We start from the raw sequence: 19,052 nt of genomic DNA on the forward strand, positions 1-19,052 counted from the left end.
CACATATTGGTAAAAAAAAATTGCTGAATATGACAAAAGCCAATCACGGGAAAGGTTGGCAACTCAAATTATTTTTCTTAACAGAATATGAAATTCATTACTTGGAAGTTCATCAGACTGCTAGCCAGTTGATTCAGGACGAAACTAGAGACTGTCTTCCTGCTAGCATCAAAACGTAAGTTTTGTCATTTACTTTTTCAAAGCCGGTGCCATTGAAACGTAAGCGGAGCTATTTGCATCTTCTGTGTTGCACACAAGGAGCCGTTAAACGAGCTTAGGACTTAAGTAAGCGATTGCACGTTTCACTAGATTGATGAAATTGTCAAAAGACACTTCTATGTGATGAGATATTTCTCTCTTTCTGAGTCATTCGATCGATCGATGTAAGAAATCGCTAGAATGCAAGAGTGATTCATGATATATGGATAGAAGTAATGTTTCGAAAGTTCTGATTTATTTGTCATTAAGTGCACTGAGCAGTGAATACATAAATTCAACATAGCTAGCTTCCATTTTATCAAATCAGTCGCATTCTGTTAAAAACAGGCGAAGGAAGTTTACAATTTAAGACAGAATTCGAAAATCTGGTTTGAAAGTCTTAGCAACCATACCAACTTCGTTCGAAAGTCATCCGAAAGGTGCATTTCAAACTATAAACCATGTGTTTATTTCTTGCCTGCTGTTGTTTTGTAACTTTAATATTGCAGTCAGTGCATGTTGTTTTTGATAAACGACAAATGGCATACAGTAAGTTCAGTTTTGCATTCTGTGCCCTACATACGCAATCTTCGTTGGCCAATTAGTATTCAGCAGGTTTACAATCGATATCATAATTGATTTGGAATAAAATTAAACGGCTTTGAAATGGGATTTCTAGCGACATGTTTGGAGACTGCTGTCAAAAATATGAGTTTTTGACCACCTTCCGATAGTTTAGATTTATCAGCTTGGCCTGAGTTTTACCTTAAGTGAAGAAAAAATTAATTTCAACAATTTCTTTGCTTTTTTGAACACGTTTTGAGCATAAATTGAGTTGAAAGCACACGCGCGTGGCTTTTATTGAGGGTTACTCTCTGTTAAGTCAGAATGTTTGAAGTTATATATCAAAAACAAAAGAATGTGTTTGACCACATTTCCAACCATCGAAAAGAGGGTTGAAAATACGGCATACAGCGGAGTATGTTTGACGAGAATACGCAGAAATATATAGAGGATATTACACGGTGGCGAAAAGATATGAATTTTATGTTCTCGTGGCAAGAACAATATCTCACGAGTGAGCGCAGCTCACTCGTGAGATATTGTTCTTGCCACGAGAACATAAAATTCATATCTTAGAGCTAACGTGTAAAGTTCTTTTTATTATACAAGGGACTTTAAGCAGCGGGAACGCGGACGGCGACGGGGATGCCGAAACCTGTGAGAAGGCTGGGGAGAGAACGCCGTTGTAGCGGGAATTCACAAACATTAAGCAACACCGTCGGAAACCGCGGCTTCCGCACTATCAAGCTTATTGACATTATTGATATTCGTCCTCTGTTTATCAGGATGAACTAGGATGACTTCACTGAAAGAAGTTCGCAATCAACTCTTGATAACCAACGATGAAGGTGTGTTAAACGATGACGAACTTCTACTCTTGTAGATTTAAACTGGTCTAATGATCTCGACCAACCTTATGATTCCTTTCCTGATTTTAGCTTCGATGGTTTGAAGACGACGATTGCCCGTCCGAATTTCGCCTCCACAAACGCAACTTGCCCCTTCTCGCTGAGTTGTACAATGAAGTAAATGAACTTATTATCAGCATATGTTTAATCAGACTGGCGCGACAAATCAGTGTGCCGACTGATAAAGATCTAAGTAAACCACTGATCTTACGACTGAAAATGGAAACAGCTACACAAGTTTTAATGGTGTCTACCCTTTAAATGAGTTAGAATTTCACCATAATGAGCCATTTGACATTTGAGTACTTCTTGAAAGGAAAAATTTCGATTGAAATTCGTGTAAGTTGTCTTTAATTACATAAACTTTCAAAAAGATATTTCACGGTACTCACATGTTCGCCGACTGGCTTGAGTTCGCTTCAGATTTCTTGACGTTTCTATAAAATGAAACATCTCACATAAAAAGAGAAAAAAAGCATTCAAGTTCCTCGAAATTAGTAACACGGGTTATTTAGCGTTGAAACAGCGGAGGAAACGAAAGCGAAAATTCTCGTTTTCAGACAACGCGAAATGAGCTTCACTCGCGTCGGGACCGAACGCAGAACGTCAACCTGTTTCCCGCCAGTCATGCGCAGTGGACCGTTTGGCTTTTCCCTGATCTTATGGCGTTCCCGTCGCCGTCCGCGTTGTCGTTGCTTAAAGTCCCTACAGACATACGGAGGGCGGTGTTTTTGACATTTTTCCGAAGATTTCCGACGACTTTCCGAAGATTTGCGCAGATTCTCCAAAACTTGTCCGAAGGTCACACGAACGTTGCCGAACGTTTTCCAAAATTTTCCGAATACTGCCGAGGATTTCCGAAGATTACCGAAGATTACTGACGACTTTCGAGGAAGACCCGAAGATGTTTCGATCATTAACCAACGAATTTAAGTACAATTTAAGAGACAAACTTGTTATCAGTGAAATCATCGATATCTTCATTAGTGAGGATATGGAAAATACGCCACTCGGATGTGGATACGGATGTGGTTTTGTATGAATTTTACGAGTGGTGTATTTTCAACTAAAACACTCGTGTCTATATAATAAAATAGTATACGTGAAAACCCATACTAATTAAGATCATATATTAAAGCACTGTCACGGTAATGATTTCCTTGATGAATTTTTAATGTCATTAATGAGTTTGAGAAATATATATGTTCCTAAAAGTGCCTAGTCACTGTGTTACAAGATTGTCGCTGGAATGGCATGCTGGCAACATCAAGCACTATAATGTGTGCTCCAGACTTTTCGAAGACGATGATTTTAAGTTTGTAGCCAGCGGCACCAGGAGATTAAAAGACATCATCGGCGCATGCCCATCTGTTTGCATGGTCAAAACCGAAAACAGAGCGGTCTTTTCTAGCCAGGAAAGCACTTCTCGCGAAAGAAAAGAAAAACAGCTTCGGAAGGAGAAGGGAGTCGTCAGGGGTAAAGTCAGTAGAGGTATTCAGAAGTGCAGAAGTGGAGTGTACCCACAGAGTGTCATTGAGTGTGCTGAGATCAAGATGTACTACCCATAAAATAAAAACGAAGCTCAACTCCCAAGTTACGTAAGATATAAATTATAACCAACTTAAAGAATTTCTCCAGTTTGTTATATGTAATGTAGACAGGAGCCAATAAGTTTATTGGGGAACTGCAGTTGCCAGGGCAGATCTCATAGGTACCTCCCTGTTGTTTGGTAACCCACAAAGCAAACCTGATACACAGTCTGGTGATGATGAAGATGACAATAATAATGACAATGTCGATGGAGTGTAGTTTTGATTAAGTCTGTTAGTATGTTCATAATTTTATTTTATAACCTAATTTTTTCCCTTAAATTGTCTTTATATGCAGAAATGGGGACTCAATAGAACACGTGTTATTAAGGACAGAAAAGTGTTTTGCACCATGAAAATTATTTACTTTTTATTTCTACTAAAGTGGAACATCTTCGCTTTTTCTGGACCTGCTTCATTTGGGCCAGGTATGATCAGCTGTATAAGCACAATACCGCCTCGACAGCAAGCATGAGTAGTAAAATGGAGATCGAATGGATAATAAATGTTGTTGACGTCCTGTTTGTCATAAGCACCCTATTCTCTACAACACCTCATATTCCCATCTTCTAGTATCACTGACTGGTGTGGTATATGCTAAGTTAACTTTTGAGTTGAGAGTTTGAGGTAATTCTTCAAATCCATCACAGGCCATTTATTAGCACTTATTTTTAACATGAAAATCTTAGTGCCTAAAACTAAGTATACCTTTTAAGTAACGCATGTACGCGCTGCGAACCTATTTTTTTAAAATTAAACTTGGCGTTTCGTATGATATTTAGAGAAAGCTTTAGCACTTGAATACACAGTCTTCTTAATTTCGCAATAAAAGTCACTTTTGCCGAACTTAGAATATCAAAATGATAATCAGCAATGACTAATGAATGGTTACTTTAAGCGCAGGCTTTGAAATGTTCAGTTTTTCTTTCATGGAGTCTTTAATTTAGATGCTTCCTTTCGGCAGGGTTAAGGTTATTACCGTAGAGACACAAGCTACCGTTTGCTTGAAATTTACTCTCAGCAGCAATAACAATGGCAATGAACACAACCACGGCATTCAGCTCAGTTGTTGTCTGTGAACATTTGCTTTAAATTTATTCGCATCCCAAACTAATGCTGCCTCAATTTGTTTACGTTCAGGTTGTGAGGTTAAATGCTTGTTCTGGCCATTATACAAGTACCTATTCTGCTTTAAATCAACATCACTCGACGATATTGCTACATGTGCGCCCACGACTACTGAATACGTGTAAGAATAGGTCAATTTTTGCCTTTGTCTCTTATGAGTTTATCTCTGTGTTGACCTGATGTAATTTGTGCCTTTTTGGATTTTTTGGGAATGGGGGATGGGCCGGAGGCCGCCTCCTTATGAAAAGAGCATGGTTTTTATTTTCAGGGGTTGATTATGACTTCCAAAATTTAATCTGTTTCATAATTCAGAAAACGATTAAAATAAAATAAACAAATTATTTTATTTAAATGACTCCGAAATCATAGCAGGCACTTTCCATGCTCTTCTCGTCCTACTCCTATATCTCTCTATGACCAACTTTTTGTCTTAGTTCAAAGATGATAAGAAAACTTCAACTTCAGGCTTAATAGTTTGACTATGAAGTAGACAAACATTCTCATTCACTCACTCATCCTCATCGGGTCCATGAGGACTCTCGAGGCCGGAGACAACATTCTACTTCTAGATTTTTGCTTTAAAAAAGCTCTTTTTGTTTTCAGTGCAGTTTTCTTGAGCAACCTAACACACCTTCCTGCTGGAATATTTCCCAACCACACAAACCTATGGGGACTGTAAGTCTGAATTACTTGGGCCATGGTTTATGCCTAGCAGTAGTTTGAGCTGATGCTGCGATTGCCAAGCATGTTGGCATTGTTTCCGTTTTGTCTCTTTTTATTCATGAACGCAATGGTGCAAAGACATTTTGTGGAGATCAAAAAAGCCACTATAGTGTTTAATCTGAGGTCCTTTAATCAAACCGTAAGCTAGAACTTTAATAACACGAGGCTAAATATTTCCTAAGAGTTAAAAGTTCAGATTAAATTGCAGTCACTTTTATTATTTCACACATCGCTTTGCGAATTTTCAGACACTTGCGATCTAACGCTATCGCATCTCTGTCCGAAGGAGTGTTCACAAATCTAGCAAAAATGACAGACCTGTAAGTGAAACGAGACGAACTACAGTTCAAAACTTGCGTGAGTTATAACCTGTCTCAATAGGGTTATTAATGCACCCAACAATCAATTCCCGGTGAAAGGCATTCTTAAGTTATGAATTTTTTTCTCTTTAAACGAAAAAAAAAAAATACAACTAAAATTGTCCGCTAAATCTGAAGAGAAAATTTCTACTTAATAACAAACCGTCATAAATACACTGCAGTGCCAATTACCATGGATACCGCAATGCCCCATTTCGTGAACAAGATTTAATGATTTTATTACATGAGAAACGATGGACAATTTAACTGCATAGTTCATACACATATTTATAAGTAAATATAATTTAACACAGTTGTATATTGATACAGACTTCTGTCATCAAACGCCATTACAGTTTTACCTGTCACGGTATTTGACACTCTAAGAAACCTGTTTGATTTATAAGTTAAATGTTGCACTGAGAACCTTGCATGGGTTTACGGTTATGGTAACGAAATAACCAGCAATATATTACACTTTCAATAGGATACTTTAATTAAAAAAAAAAAGCAAGACAAACAAACAAAAACAAAAAGGACAAAACAAATCAACGAAAAAAAAACAATGCAAGAAAGCAAAAAAGTAATAAAGCAAAATATTAAATATGAAACGTGTTAGATATTATGACGTACTAATTCGTACTAATTACTAATTCTTAATTATTATGACGTACTAATTCTTAGAGACTTGTCTTCAAACGTCATAACGTCTCTACCAGACAAAGTGTTTGCCAACCAGAGAGAGTTGCGGAAACTGTAAGTTGGTCAAAGTACCTCTACAACACAAAGCCGAGCTTGCATAAACAAGTATTTTCTCGTTACGATAAAAAGAGGATAATACACGGCGGCGCAAAGATATGAATTTCATTTTCGAGCGGTTTGAAAGGATATTTTATGAACAAGCGCAATAAGAGTGTAAAATATCGTTTTTAACACGAGAAAATCAAATTCATATCTTCGAGCCACCGTGAATTATATTTATTATATAGACAAACGGACTTTTGGCACAAACAAGCGCAACAAACGGGAAATGAGGTCATCAATTTCTCCACTAGTGAACACGAGGACATGAAAAATGCGCCACTTGGGTCCCGAACGTAGTTTCGTTTGAATTTTCCCAGTGTTATATATAAAAAATAGCCTTCATTTGGCACTAAAATATGCTGGGATACTGTCTGTTCCGAGAAGAAAAATTACGAGCTTCGAGGAACAGATAATGTCTAAGGACTAACATCCGAGCATATTTTTTAAAGCCAAGCGAAGGCTATTGTGTTTATTATCCTTCAAATATTTTTCTAAACACGTGCAGTTTTGAAAAGTATTTTCCAGTTTTAGCTGGAGCATATTCAGTCACATCACGCGTTTATGAGATCAATCGTGCGCGAGCGAAAACATTTGATGGAACATAATTTCCAGTAAAACACTTGTATCTAAAACCTTTAATCTTTAATCTTTAATCTTTAATCATTATTTATACACGGTAAAAACATCAGGTAGGAAAAATTACATCATAATGACTAAAAACCCAAATCCTAACATTATATTAACTTACATTAATATGTCACTTAAGAAAAATCCTGGTTTCCATGAATGCCGCGTTTAAAAATTATGGTAGAGAAGGCGTTTAAATTTGTTTAATGAGCCAGACTCTAATATAATACGAAATATTAGGTGGGAACTCACTTCAGAAAGTTGTTAATTATTGTAATTTTATACAATGCATTGCCGATTTTCACAGAAATTTGTCTTCAAACGCTGTTAAATCTCTGCCTGCCAGAGTGTTTGCCAATCTGACAAAATTGAACATTCTGTAAGTAAAATCCGCAGCAATGGGCAGAGTTAGGCAACGTATCTGTTGTCATTTGAGAAAAATGCCTAGTTTAAAATCCCCAAATCGTTGTTGTATATAGCATAACACAGAGCAATAGGCGGGCTTTGGCACGAGGATCTATTCTACAGTAAATTTCATGCTGGCTAAGGAAACCATGACCAATCATTGTCATTCACTTAAACCTAAGCCGTAAACTGGTCATTTCCGGGCCATGGCCTGTACTTCATGGCTGGTTAAATTTGGTTTGTTAGACTGCCCCTCAATCGAACAGTGCAATCTTACCCCCGATTTCTGAAACTCAGTGGCACTCGATGAAATCTGTTTGATCTATGAGTTGAGTATTGCATCAAGAAGCTTGCATGAGTTAATGACCGCGGTAATGCAATAACAAGCAACATACGGTACTTTCAGTTGGTTAGTTTGATCTAGAAGAAGTGACAATTCAAGAAAGTGAAAAGACCCAATGTAAAATATTATATCTAAAACGTTGTTAGATGTTATCATTACATTTATTCTTAGTGTATTATGTGTCATTCGATACCATCATAGATACTTGTCTTCAAATGCGATTACGTCTCTACCAGACATGGTGTTTGCCAACCAGAGGAAGTTGTATCAACTGTAAGCATTTTTACTATACGAACCCAGCTTGCTTTGGTTTTCTCGTTATGTAGGATAAAACGAAAGATCAGGTGAGAGCTCAATTCAAAAAGTCGTTATCAAACGCTGTCACGGTATTTGTCAATCAGAGAAATATGTCTCATCTATGTTCTCTGCATAAAAGATCCTTGCATGAGTTTATGTTCATGGTAACGAAATAACGAGCAATATACGGCACTTTCAACGGGGTTACTTTAACGCTGAAGAAAAAGAGGAGCGTGGCAATGCAACAATGCAACAACGCAACAGTGCAACAACGCAACAATTCAACAATGCAACAATGCAACAATGCCACAATGCAACAATGCAACAATGTAACAACGCAACGATGCAACAACGCAACAATGTAACAATGCAACAACGCAACAATGCAACAATGTAACAATGCAACAACACAACAATGTAACAATGCAACAACGCAACAATGTAACAATGCAACAATGCAACAATGCCACAAATGCCACAATGTAACAATGCAACAATACAACAATGCAACAATGCAACAATACAGCAATGTAACAATGCAACAACGCAACAATGCAACAACGCAACAATGTAACAATGCAACAATGCCACAAATGCCACAATGTAACAATGTAACAATACAACAATGCAACAATGCAACAATACAGCAATGTAACAATGCAACAACGCAACAATGTAACAATGCAACAACGCAACAATGTAACAATACAACAATGCCACAATGTAACAATGCAACAATGCAGCAATGTAACAATGTAACAATGCAACAATGCCACAATGTAACAATGCAACAATACAACAATGCAGCAATGCAACAACGCAACAGTGCAACAATGTAACAATGCAACAACGCAACAACGCAACAACGCAACAACGCAACAACGCAACAACGCAACAACGCAACAATGTAACAATGCAACAATGCAACAATGCCACAATGCAACAAAGTAGCAATGCAACAACGCGACAATGTAACAATGCAACAATTCAACAATGCAACAACGCAACAATGCAACGATGTAACAATGCAACAATGCAACAAAGTAACAATGCAACAACGCAACAATGTAACAATGCTACAACGCAACAATGCAACAATGTAACAATGCGACAATGTAACAATGCGACAATGTAACAATGCGACAATGTAACAATGCGACAATGTAACAATGTAACAACGCAACAATGCAACAATGCAACAATGTAATAATGCAACAATGTAACAATCCAACAGTGCAACAGTTTAACAGTGCAACATGCAACAATGCAACAATTCAAAAACTAGTAATATACATACCTTATATATACTTTAATCGTTTTTTGATATTACTGCGCTGATTCTAATTGTATTATTTAATATTAAAGATACTTGTCTTCCAATGCTATTACGTCTCTACCAGACGGAGTGTTTGCCAATCAGAAAGAGCTGTGGAAACTGTAAGTTTGTTGAAGCACTTTACGCTACAAAGCCGATCTTGTGTTTGGGTCTCTCGTTGCGATAAAAAAAAATATATATATATGTATATATTAGGTGAGAGCTCGATTAAAAAAATTGTTTATTATTGTAATTACACATAATGCGTTTTCAACAACAACTGGCCACTCGGTTCCCGGATGTAGTTTCGTATGAACTTTACGACTGTTGTATTTTTGTATTTTTCCAGAAAAACACTCGTATCTATTACTATAATTATACTACAGAAAATTATTAATTACACTGTATTGTAATACAATGCGTTGTCAATTTACACAGAGATTTGACTTCAAACGCTATGAAATCTGTACCTGCCAGAGTGTTTGCGAAACTGACAAAATTGGGCTATCTGTAAGTAAAAACAGAGCAATGAGCAGGTGTAGGCAACGGATCTGTTCCTTGAAATATCTCTTCACACAAAATTGAGCAATCTGTAAGTAAAACCCACGGCAATGGGCAGAGGTAGGCAACGCATCTGTTGTCGCTTGAGGAAAATACGAAGTTAAATCCCAAAATCGTTGTTGGAGGATTCAACCCATAATAACATTACTTTCCTTTGTACCATTATTCTTTCTTATTGTTTGCCTTGATTGAAATGTTTCCCTAAGAAACTTTCCTGTGACCTTCCTTTATTACTCTCACAATTTTTCGATTATGCCATAACATGATTACCGTTGTTGTTGTTTTTATCTGTGTATTTCAATGAGTTAAATAAACTAATAAGAATGTAAGATAGCTGATTGAAAATAGGTAATGTCTACATATATAGAGGATATTACACGGTGACGAGAAGATATGAATTTTATGTTCTCGTGGCAAGAACAATATCTCACTCGTTCGCTGCACTCACTCGTGAGATATTGTTCTTGTCACGAGAACATAAAATTCATATCTTCGAGCTAACGTGTAATGTTCTTTTTATTGTTTAGCTCTTATTAACTGAGTAGGGGGTCTGTATGAGAGACTCTTGACCGAGATCGTGAGTACAGACCGAACGCAGTGAGGTCTGTACACACGACCGAGGTCAAGGTTCTCCCATACAGACCGACTAAGCTCGGTTAATAAGGTGTTTATTATATGGCAAGCAAGAGTAATTTAATTCGTTTAGTGTAACTGGTTTGTACTAGCCAACATTTTGCTTGCGAACGGTGATGAGCTGAACCAGGAGCCATAATCGGGGACGGAGACCGTAAGCGCGCGCCATTTCTAGTATTGGGGTTGTCCCCATGATATGGGACAATAATTCAATTTTTAGAACAAATTGCGCCATCACCTGCGGCACACGCGCGTACATGCTGCGAGGATTTTTGCGGATGTCGCGCGGGGGAAATGGCGTCCAAAATTCCCGAAGTTTTTCATGTTTTTGGCCCACAACTCAACGCGTATACGTCTGTTGGAATTTTGCTTAAGTATTTTCGTCGTAAGCTGCTCCAGTCTGAGTGAAGTAAGACAGTGTCGAATTTAAGTATGTTACGCTTTAAGCTTATATATATCGCTGACCAGGTTGTGTTCCGATGGATGCTTCTTTTACACGAGCTGTACATTACTCCACTTTAAATTTCACATACGTTGAAGACTAACAGCTTTTCCATTACACAGCAAAAAACTAGCTGGATATATTTAGATATAGCAGAGCTTCAGGACTTCATAGTTTCCCAGCTCCTCTTGCTACACGCTTGCGAGGAATTTGCCAGTCTATCGCGATTGAAAAGTAAAACAAAATGATTGCTAGTTTGGTCAGTTTGAGTTTCGCCTGAATTGTAAGCAACGCTTGATGTTTCATCAAGGCCCAATAACTTTACGTCCGTAGATACTGCTCAGTTTTATTCGTGTAAAAATCCAGTAAATTCTCTGTTGTCGATGAATGAGAGCGCCCGCCGATGCGTGTTTTTTTACAGTCCAAGTAAACATGGCAAATTGTACTTCCGCCGCACTTTCGTGTGAAAGCGTACATCGAACTCAAACAATAACTTTATAGTTTTTAAATATGTTTAAGATTGATAAATGTTTGAGAACATATTAAAAGCTGAGCTGAAAATATGTGAATAAAGCAGAAATAATCAGCAAAGTTACGATGACGCTTTCTTTAATCAACTTCGAATAACGATTTCGATTTTGTTGATCGAGTTATCAAAACTCCTTGTCTATTTTCATTTTCGCAGTGTGAAACTTCACCATGCTTATGTTGAAGAACTCCCCCACATGATGTTACTAGCCTTTTTTGCGTTCGTGAAATTTGTTGCAGCATCTCAGCACAAAAGATAAAGAAAGAAATCTTTGTCAAGATTTGTTAACAATTGAAAACACCGACTCGGACTTAAAAGTGCACGAGCTGCACTATGCAAATGAGCTAATTGTACGCGTCAGACTTTCCTTTCAAAAACTTTTGCAAACTCACCAAACGAGCAGAAACAATAAAAAACCATCAAAACAGGTTTTGGTGATGATTAACCATTGTCTGAGAAACTCACAAATTAACTCGATACCAGAGTAGAGAGTTTTCTTGCTATATTCTTAAATCAGAACAAACGCAAAAACATACGCGTAAGCGTACAACTAGCGTGAGTAGATCTTATTATTCATTCCCAGCGCGAGATTGAAGTGTTTTCGACCCTGAAAAGCCCACCTTTTCCGTTAGCTCAGAGCATAAAACTACATATAAGCGCCCTGGTTCGTATTCCCTCCCTTATTCCCTGCCATCGCTGTGAAGAATACGCAAGATAATCTCTCAAGGTCTCTCAACTCTCACCATTTGATCACGCAACGTGACAACATCCCCGCGAGAGCCCCCGACATGTGCGTGGATCCGCGCGGATATATGACGTCAGGATGGCGCAATTTGTTCTAAAAATAGAAAAATTGTCCCATATCATAGGTGCGCGCGGATCCCAAGGCTTACGGTCTCCGTCCCCGATTATGACTCCTGGCTGAACTTAATTCTGCCGAAGTCTGCTCGTCCTCTTTACTTTACTTTTCTTTTCTTATCAGACTTTTTGGCATTGCCATAAATGAATATTGTTAGAAGAAAATAGTCAACATTTTGCATTAAAGTTTGCACCTTTTTCACCGCAAAACATTACCTAGATGACGATCTAGGTGCCGGTCTATATGGGAAAATCTAGACCGTTTTCAACATCGATTTCAGCCAATCAAATTCTTGAATTCGGTAGTTCTCAGTCCTTGTGAGACACAGCCATGTAATAAATAGACATACTGATGACGGCGTTTTTGACGATTTTCCGAAGATTTCCGACCACTTTCCGAAGATTTCCGAAGATTCTCCAAAACTTGTCCGAAGGTCACACGAACGTTAACAAACATTTTCCGAAAATTTTCGAAGATTGTCGAAGATTGCCGAAGATTGCCGAAGACTTTCGAGGAAGACCCGAAGATGTTTCGATGTTACACCAACGAATTTAAGTACAATTTAAGAGACAAACTTGATATCAGTGAAATCATCGATATCTTCACTAGTGAGGATATCGAAAATACGCCACGGGAGTCCCGGATGTGGTTTAGTATGAATTTTGCGAGTGGTGTATTTTCCAGTAAAACACTTGTGTCTATACAGTAAATTTTTGTTCACAATGACCTCATTGCGGTTGTTAATGAAAACCCAAAAGCCAGCAGACGTCGCAATTTAATCAAAAAATTTGCTGTAAACGTTTTGTGGTTATAAGTTCAAATTGCCCAGATAAATTGATAGGAGGCAGGTTTAGCCAAGGAAACGTTGCGTTCGTTTATAATGACACAAAATTATCTGTAGTGAGGAGAATTCATGTAAACAACACCCTTTACTTATTTGGTGGTCATTGCAACAGCGGTTTTTAAGTTTGACATCAAAGACCTCTTAAGACGTTTTCCCCTGCCCGGTTCATGGGATCTATTATAGCTCACTGTGAGTTGTCCACTTTGCAATACTTTGTCGAAGAAGATAGCGTTTGACTAATAAGTCTCTTTCTAAGAATTATTAGACTGGTGGTCCAAAAAAATCGCGACAAGTTCTTAGTTTACAAATAGCAATATGTCTTATCACATTTATTCTGCACATAAAAGTGTAGACAGCTAAGCAAACCCTGTTACATACGACAAAGGAAGGATAGTTTGACGGCCTAGTTTGTACAAATACTTCAAAGTAAATATAGTTTTTAGGCAACGCATTGTTGCATTTAAACAGACTTTTTTCATCAAACACTATTGCAGCTTTACCTCTCAAGATATTTGGCACTCTAAGAAATCTGTTTGATCTACTCGTAAATACTGCATTTTTAAAGAACCTCGGCTAGGTTTATGGTGAGGTAAAAACAAACAAACGAGAAAAGTAACAATGAAAGAAAGCAAATAAGTAATAATCAAGATTGTTAAACTTATTATATTTATTATCATAGAAACTTGTCTTCAAATGCTATTACGTCTCTACCAGACATATTGTTTGTGAACCAGAGAGAAGGGTTTAATCTGTAAGTTGGTCGAAGCACTCTACACTACAAAGCCGATCTCGTTGTGATAAAATGAAAGATTAAATGAGAACTTAATTAAAAAAGATGATAATTATTGTAATTTCACGCAATGCGTTGTCCATTTTCACAGAAATTTGTCCTCAAACGCCATTAAATCTCTACCTCCCAGAGTGTTTGCGAATCTGACAAAATTGGGCTATCTGTAAGTAAACACAGAGCAATGAGCAGGTGTAGGCAACGGATCTGTTCCTTGAAATATCTCTTCTTTAGCAGATTTCCTGTTGTACTTGCTGGCTGGTTAAATTTTGACTCCTAGATTCTCCCCCACTCAACCCTGGCTCTCTGAATTATGTTAAGCATGTGTCAACTACTGGCTGGCTAATATTTACCAGGAAATTTTCAGCGAATAATTTTCTTTTTGAAAATAAATTGCCTCTTTGTTGTTCCTTTTTTGGCCAATATAGTCTAAGATTAATTCTACGTGCCCTTGAATGGAATGGAAACGTTGTTAGGGTCGATACTCAGTCATGAAAACCGAACAATGGTGGAATGATTCAGTGTAACCTAATATAAAAGCTTTTAGTGATTATTCTTTGTCACAATTCATTGTAGATTTGAACTGATATTTTATCTCAAAAGCTATTACCTATCCCTGTTAGGGTGTTTGCCACTCTTTGATATCTACAAGAACTGTGAGCAAAACGGAGCACACTGCCTTTAAAACCTTGCAGGAGTTTTATAACCATAAAATAATGATGTGAAAAAGTTAGTTTTTCATTTCTCTCCTTGCGTTTTAAGCCTCCTTGCACATCCCCTGCAATACTTCTACCTTGACATACTTTTCCGTTTTATGTATTACTATAGGGACTTGTCTTCCAATGCTATTACATCTCTACCAGACGAAGTGTTTGCCAACCAGGGAGAGTTGCGGGAACTGTAAGTTACACCAAGCACTCTACACTGACTACAAAGCCGTGGTTGCATTGGTTCTCTCCTTATGATAAAATGAAATATTAGATGAGATCTCAACTCAAAAAGTCGTTACTAGTTTGAATCTCTACCTGTCGATCCGACATGGAGAGTGTTTGCTAATCTGACATCCTTACCGCAATACATCGCTTGAAAAAAATTTCGGACGTGTAATTTTCCGACACTTTTCATCTCATATGGGCCAGATTTCGGTCACTTTGCGTAACCATAGTAGTGAAAACGACAGTTCAATTGCTCGCGCAAGCTTTTACGGAAACACAGACGAGAAAATGGCACAAATTCTATCATACCGTTATATATCTCAAACAGTGTATCAACGAGAGTTCCTTTCGGAAAGGAAACTTCATAAAAAAGCTTAGGAGCTACTTAAAAGTTGAATACTGTACTCTAAATATTTCGGACGCTTTAAAATTTCGGACGGTTTACTTTTCGAATGCTCTTTTTAATCCGAAATTAAAATCGTCAGAATTTTTTGGCAAGTAATGTATTTGTTAGTAACACACAGAACAATGGACAGGGTTAGACAACGGGTATGAAATATCTGTTCCTCAGTAGATTTCTTCTTTCTTCCCTTCCTTCCTGGCAAAGAGACACATCATTATCCTAAATCTAAGCCAGACGCTGTTCATTTGCCATGGGCCGTACTCGCTGGTTGGTTACATTTTACGTTCGTTTCTTTGATTCTTCCCCACACAACCCCAACACTCCAATTCTGTTAAGTGTGTGTACATTCAGATGATGTGACTTGTGACTGGCCAAATATTAACAAGACATTTTGCTAGAAAAAGAATTAAGAGTGTGTGTCCACAAAAATCAAACGTTGAGAGGCAAACTTAAGAATTTCAAAATCGCTCAAAAATTTGGCTATTAGTAGTAGCCTGTACTGAATTATTCTGGATTCTTTCATATTTGGCCTTGAAAATGATTCTCGTCATTTCATAGCAGAACTTGATAAATAAACCACAGACAAATGAACAACTACATGTGGACAACTAATAGCCGGAGTTTCCGCAATTTTGAATTTTCACATTTTTTGCCGTTAGTTTCCGATTTTGTTTGATTCCTCCAGACATTCCCTCGTAAGACGTTTCGGGAAAAAGAAACAGAAGTAAATTTCACAGCGATTAAAAAGTGTTTTAAAAGCGCGTGTTTGTTCGCCGTTACTTTGTGACCTAGAAAGTCCACGATCAATTCTGGTGCGGCTGAATGGGCTGGATATGTTGTATTAAAGTGTAGACTTAAATGTATACTTAATCGGCCACTCCCCATTGGGGCTTTTCAGGAACAATGTAAACAAACAATGATAAATAAATATTCAAATAAACATTACCAGGTTAAGAATCCCTACTGGCGGGAGGCACACTACTCGGCTATTTACGAATGCAGCCGAAAAGTTGAACTCGGGGCTACCGAGAACAACATCAGCTAGCGATCAGAACGGACTTTGAACTCGGGACCTACGGATTTCAAATCCGGCGCTCTAACCACTCGGCCACGCTGCCTCCATCTGCGTTGCAAGGGTCGGTGCTCATAAAAACCTAATGGTGTTGAAATAATTTTGTGAAAAAACTTCTCGGTTATTATCCTTTCAAACATTCCATGCTGAATTTTAACAGGTATTTGGGCTCGAACGCCATTACATCTCTACCTGCCTGTGTGTTTTCCACTTTGAGAATGTTGTCAAAACTGTGAGTGAAACCTAGCACATTGCACTCAAAACCTTAAAACCACGTAAAATCTTAGTTTTTATTATTTATATCGTGGCATTTATAAGTGCTTTCGGTATTATTGGTTTATTAAGCAAAATAAGAAAAGAGCTATGGAAGAACAACAATTTAGACAGGGCGAAGTGACCTCCAAAATATCTGGCAGGCTTATAGCGAAGGCCACCTCAATTATCAATTTAGTTTTTGATGTTCAGTTTTGTGTGCGTGTTAGTCGAAGCACTCTATACAACAAAGGCGAGCTTGCACTGCTCTACTTAATAATATAATAATTATACTTGAGACTTATTTCAGTGCTTATTTTTATTATGTAATGCTTTGGTTATGAATATTGCACTAAGAACCTCCATGGGTTTATGTTACCAGCAATTTATGGCAGTTGCAACGGGCTTGCATGATGGTAAAAAAAGAAAAATTGAGAACACAATTGGTAGTGCTAATAATGTAAAATATAAATCTAAAATGTCGCTTGATATTATCATTGCACTGATTCTTAGTGTCTCATTTCATATTATAGAGACCTGTCTTCAAATGCTATTACGTCTCTACCAGACGGAGTGTTTACCAACCAGAGAAGGTTGTGGATTCTGTAAGTTTGTCAAAGAACTCTACACTACAAAGCCGAGCTTGCATTGGTTCTCTTGTTATGATAAAACAAAGTATTAGGTGAGAACTCATTTTAAAAAGCTTTTAATTATTGTAATTTCGCGCACTGCGTTGCCGATTTTGAGAGATTTGTCTTCAAATAATGAAAAAAAAAAAAAGTTATTGTAATAAATGTAGTTCAGTTTTCATGACGTGCAATATTTTTTACGTAATCACGTGACCTATGGTTAAATGTCAAGTATTTTGAAGAGATGCAGGCGAGCCAAAATACAGTAGAACCCGAACTTACGGTCACCTCGTTAATACGGTCACCTCGTTATTACGGCCACCTTTGACTTGTCAGGCGAGTTAACATAATTTCCCATGATTGTAGAGCACCCCTGAGTTGCTGCCAGCATGCGTGATGTCTGAAAGCTTCTGTTTTGAGGATAATTAGATATCATAGTTAGAAAAAAATGATGTGCATCACAGATGTTTTTTTTTTTGGCTTTGGTAAAGAGAATACTTGAACAGGACCTTTCTGGTTGGATCGTGCGAGTGTGTTTTTCCTAATAGAACAATACCTATCACTTTATGTAAAACTCTTTCTCAGTTGAGGTCATTTAACCCGTATTCAAGTGAAATGCGTAGTTTAAAGGGTCGTTGATGGAGGATAGAACCCGTAACAACATTTTTACTGATTCTGCCTTGAAATCTTTCACTATTGTTTGCCTTTTTTTAAATGTTTTCCGTAAGTAACTTTTATGGTCCACCTCCATTGTTTTCTCTTTTCGCGTTGTCATGAAATAAATATGTTTGTTTTACCTCCCAACTCAAATACGTTTTCCGATTGGAGAAGAACTTGTCACGTGCCATGGGTCAAAACTCACTAACTCCCTAGGGAAACAACAACTTGAACTTTCGACTCGCACGTGATGAGGTCGTGCACCTTGAAACGGCGGCAAATTTGTATGCCAGTCTGATGTCAAAAAGCCATTGAGGTCAGGCAACGTTTCTCACTAGAGAAGGCATTCATTATTCAAGAAAAGGGATTTATAATTCGGCAAAAACATATCAGATTAACAAAGGGAAAAATTTGAACATTCTGCGTCTTCAAGCTTTTAATTTGGCGGCAACTCGTTCTTCGATCGCTGTTGCCACTCGCCAGGTAGGAAAATAGTTGTGTCATTTACAACAAATATGCTCTTCCTCGTCAAATCAAACCCAGAATTCTCGAGTTAAGCATCAGAAGAAGGCAAAGCAACTCAATTTTTGTCTTTATTTTTGTTAGCTGCGAAGAAAGAGACTGTTATCGTGTCGTTTCGGTATGACAGCACGGCTTGACTGCCGCTCGTACAAATCATATTTTCACAGAGTTAGGAGGTATAACAGAACACTTAATGACTGGCCCCGCGGGAAACAGTGAATTTTGTTTCCCCTCAACCCTCGAACATTGAGGTAACTGACTGTTTACCTTGGGGCCAGTCATTAAGTGCTTATTGTCATTTTGTTCTATACTTTTTGCATTTTGTATTTGGCGCTCGAAAAACTCTGTTTGATCTATGAGTTAAATACTGGATTAAGAACCTTGCATGGGCTTATGGTCATGGTAAGGAAATGACCAGCAGTAAATTACACCTTCAATGAGTTACTTTGAGGTAAAACAAAACAAAACAAAACAAAACAAAACAAAACAAAACAAAACAAAACAAAACAAAACAAAACAAAACAAAACAAAACAAAACAAAACAAAACAAAACAAAACAGAAAACAGTGCAAGGAAGCAAACTGCAGTGATGTAAAATATTAAATCTAAATTGTGCTAGGTATGATCACTACAATGATCCTTATTGCATTATGCATTATCACAGGAA

General features: G+C 37.6%; 1 protein-coding gene across 1 annotated transcript; it reads left to right on the forward strand.

The window, feature by feature from the left end:
• Nucleotides 1-37: 37 nt before the first annotated feature.
• Nucleotides 38-11,341, forward strand: LOC145486375 (uncharacterized). The gene is made up of 10 exons (XM_081465020.1): nucleotides 38-175; nucleotides 2,893-3,687; nucleotides 4,400-4,508; nucleotides 4,991-5,062; nucleotides 5,359-5,430; nucleotides 6,154-6,225; nucleotides 7,208-7,279; nucleotides 7,850-7,921; nucleotides 9,311-9,382; nucleotides 9,699-11,341. Exons 2-10 carry the CDS (start codon nucleotides 3,552-3,554, stop codon nucleotides 9,772-9,774), a joined length of 753 nt encoding a protein of 250 aa, XP_081321146.1. The 5' UTR covers nucleotides 38-175; nucleotides 2,893-3,551; the 3' UTR covers nucleotides 9,775-11,341.
• Nucleotides 11,342-19,052: the final 7,711 nt, after the last annotated feature.

Source organism: Orbicella franksi, chromosome 5 (genome assembly GCF_964199315.1).
Source record: "Orbicella franksi chromosome 5, jaOrbFran1.1, whole genome shotgun sequence".
NCBI lineage: Eukaryota > Metazoa > Cnidaria > Anthozoa > Scleractinia > Merulinidae > Orbicella > Orbicella franksi.

Excerpts from the sequence above, each read along its gene's own strand:
- LOC145486375 (XM_081465020.1), top strand. The coding sequence starts at position 3,552 with ATGCAGAAATGGGGACTCAATAGAACACGTGTTATTAAGGACAGAAAA. Across the intron at positions 3,688-4,399 it reads ACCTGCTTCATTTGGGCCAG|GTTGTGAGGTTAAATGCTTG; the intron begins GTATGATCAGCT and ends GTTTACGTTCAG. Across the intron at positions 9,383-9,698 it reads CAGAAAGAGCTGTGGAAACT|AGATTTGACTTCAAACGCTA; the intron begins GTAAGTTTGTTG and ends CAATTTACACAG.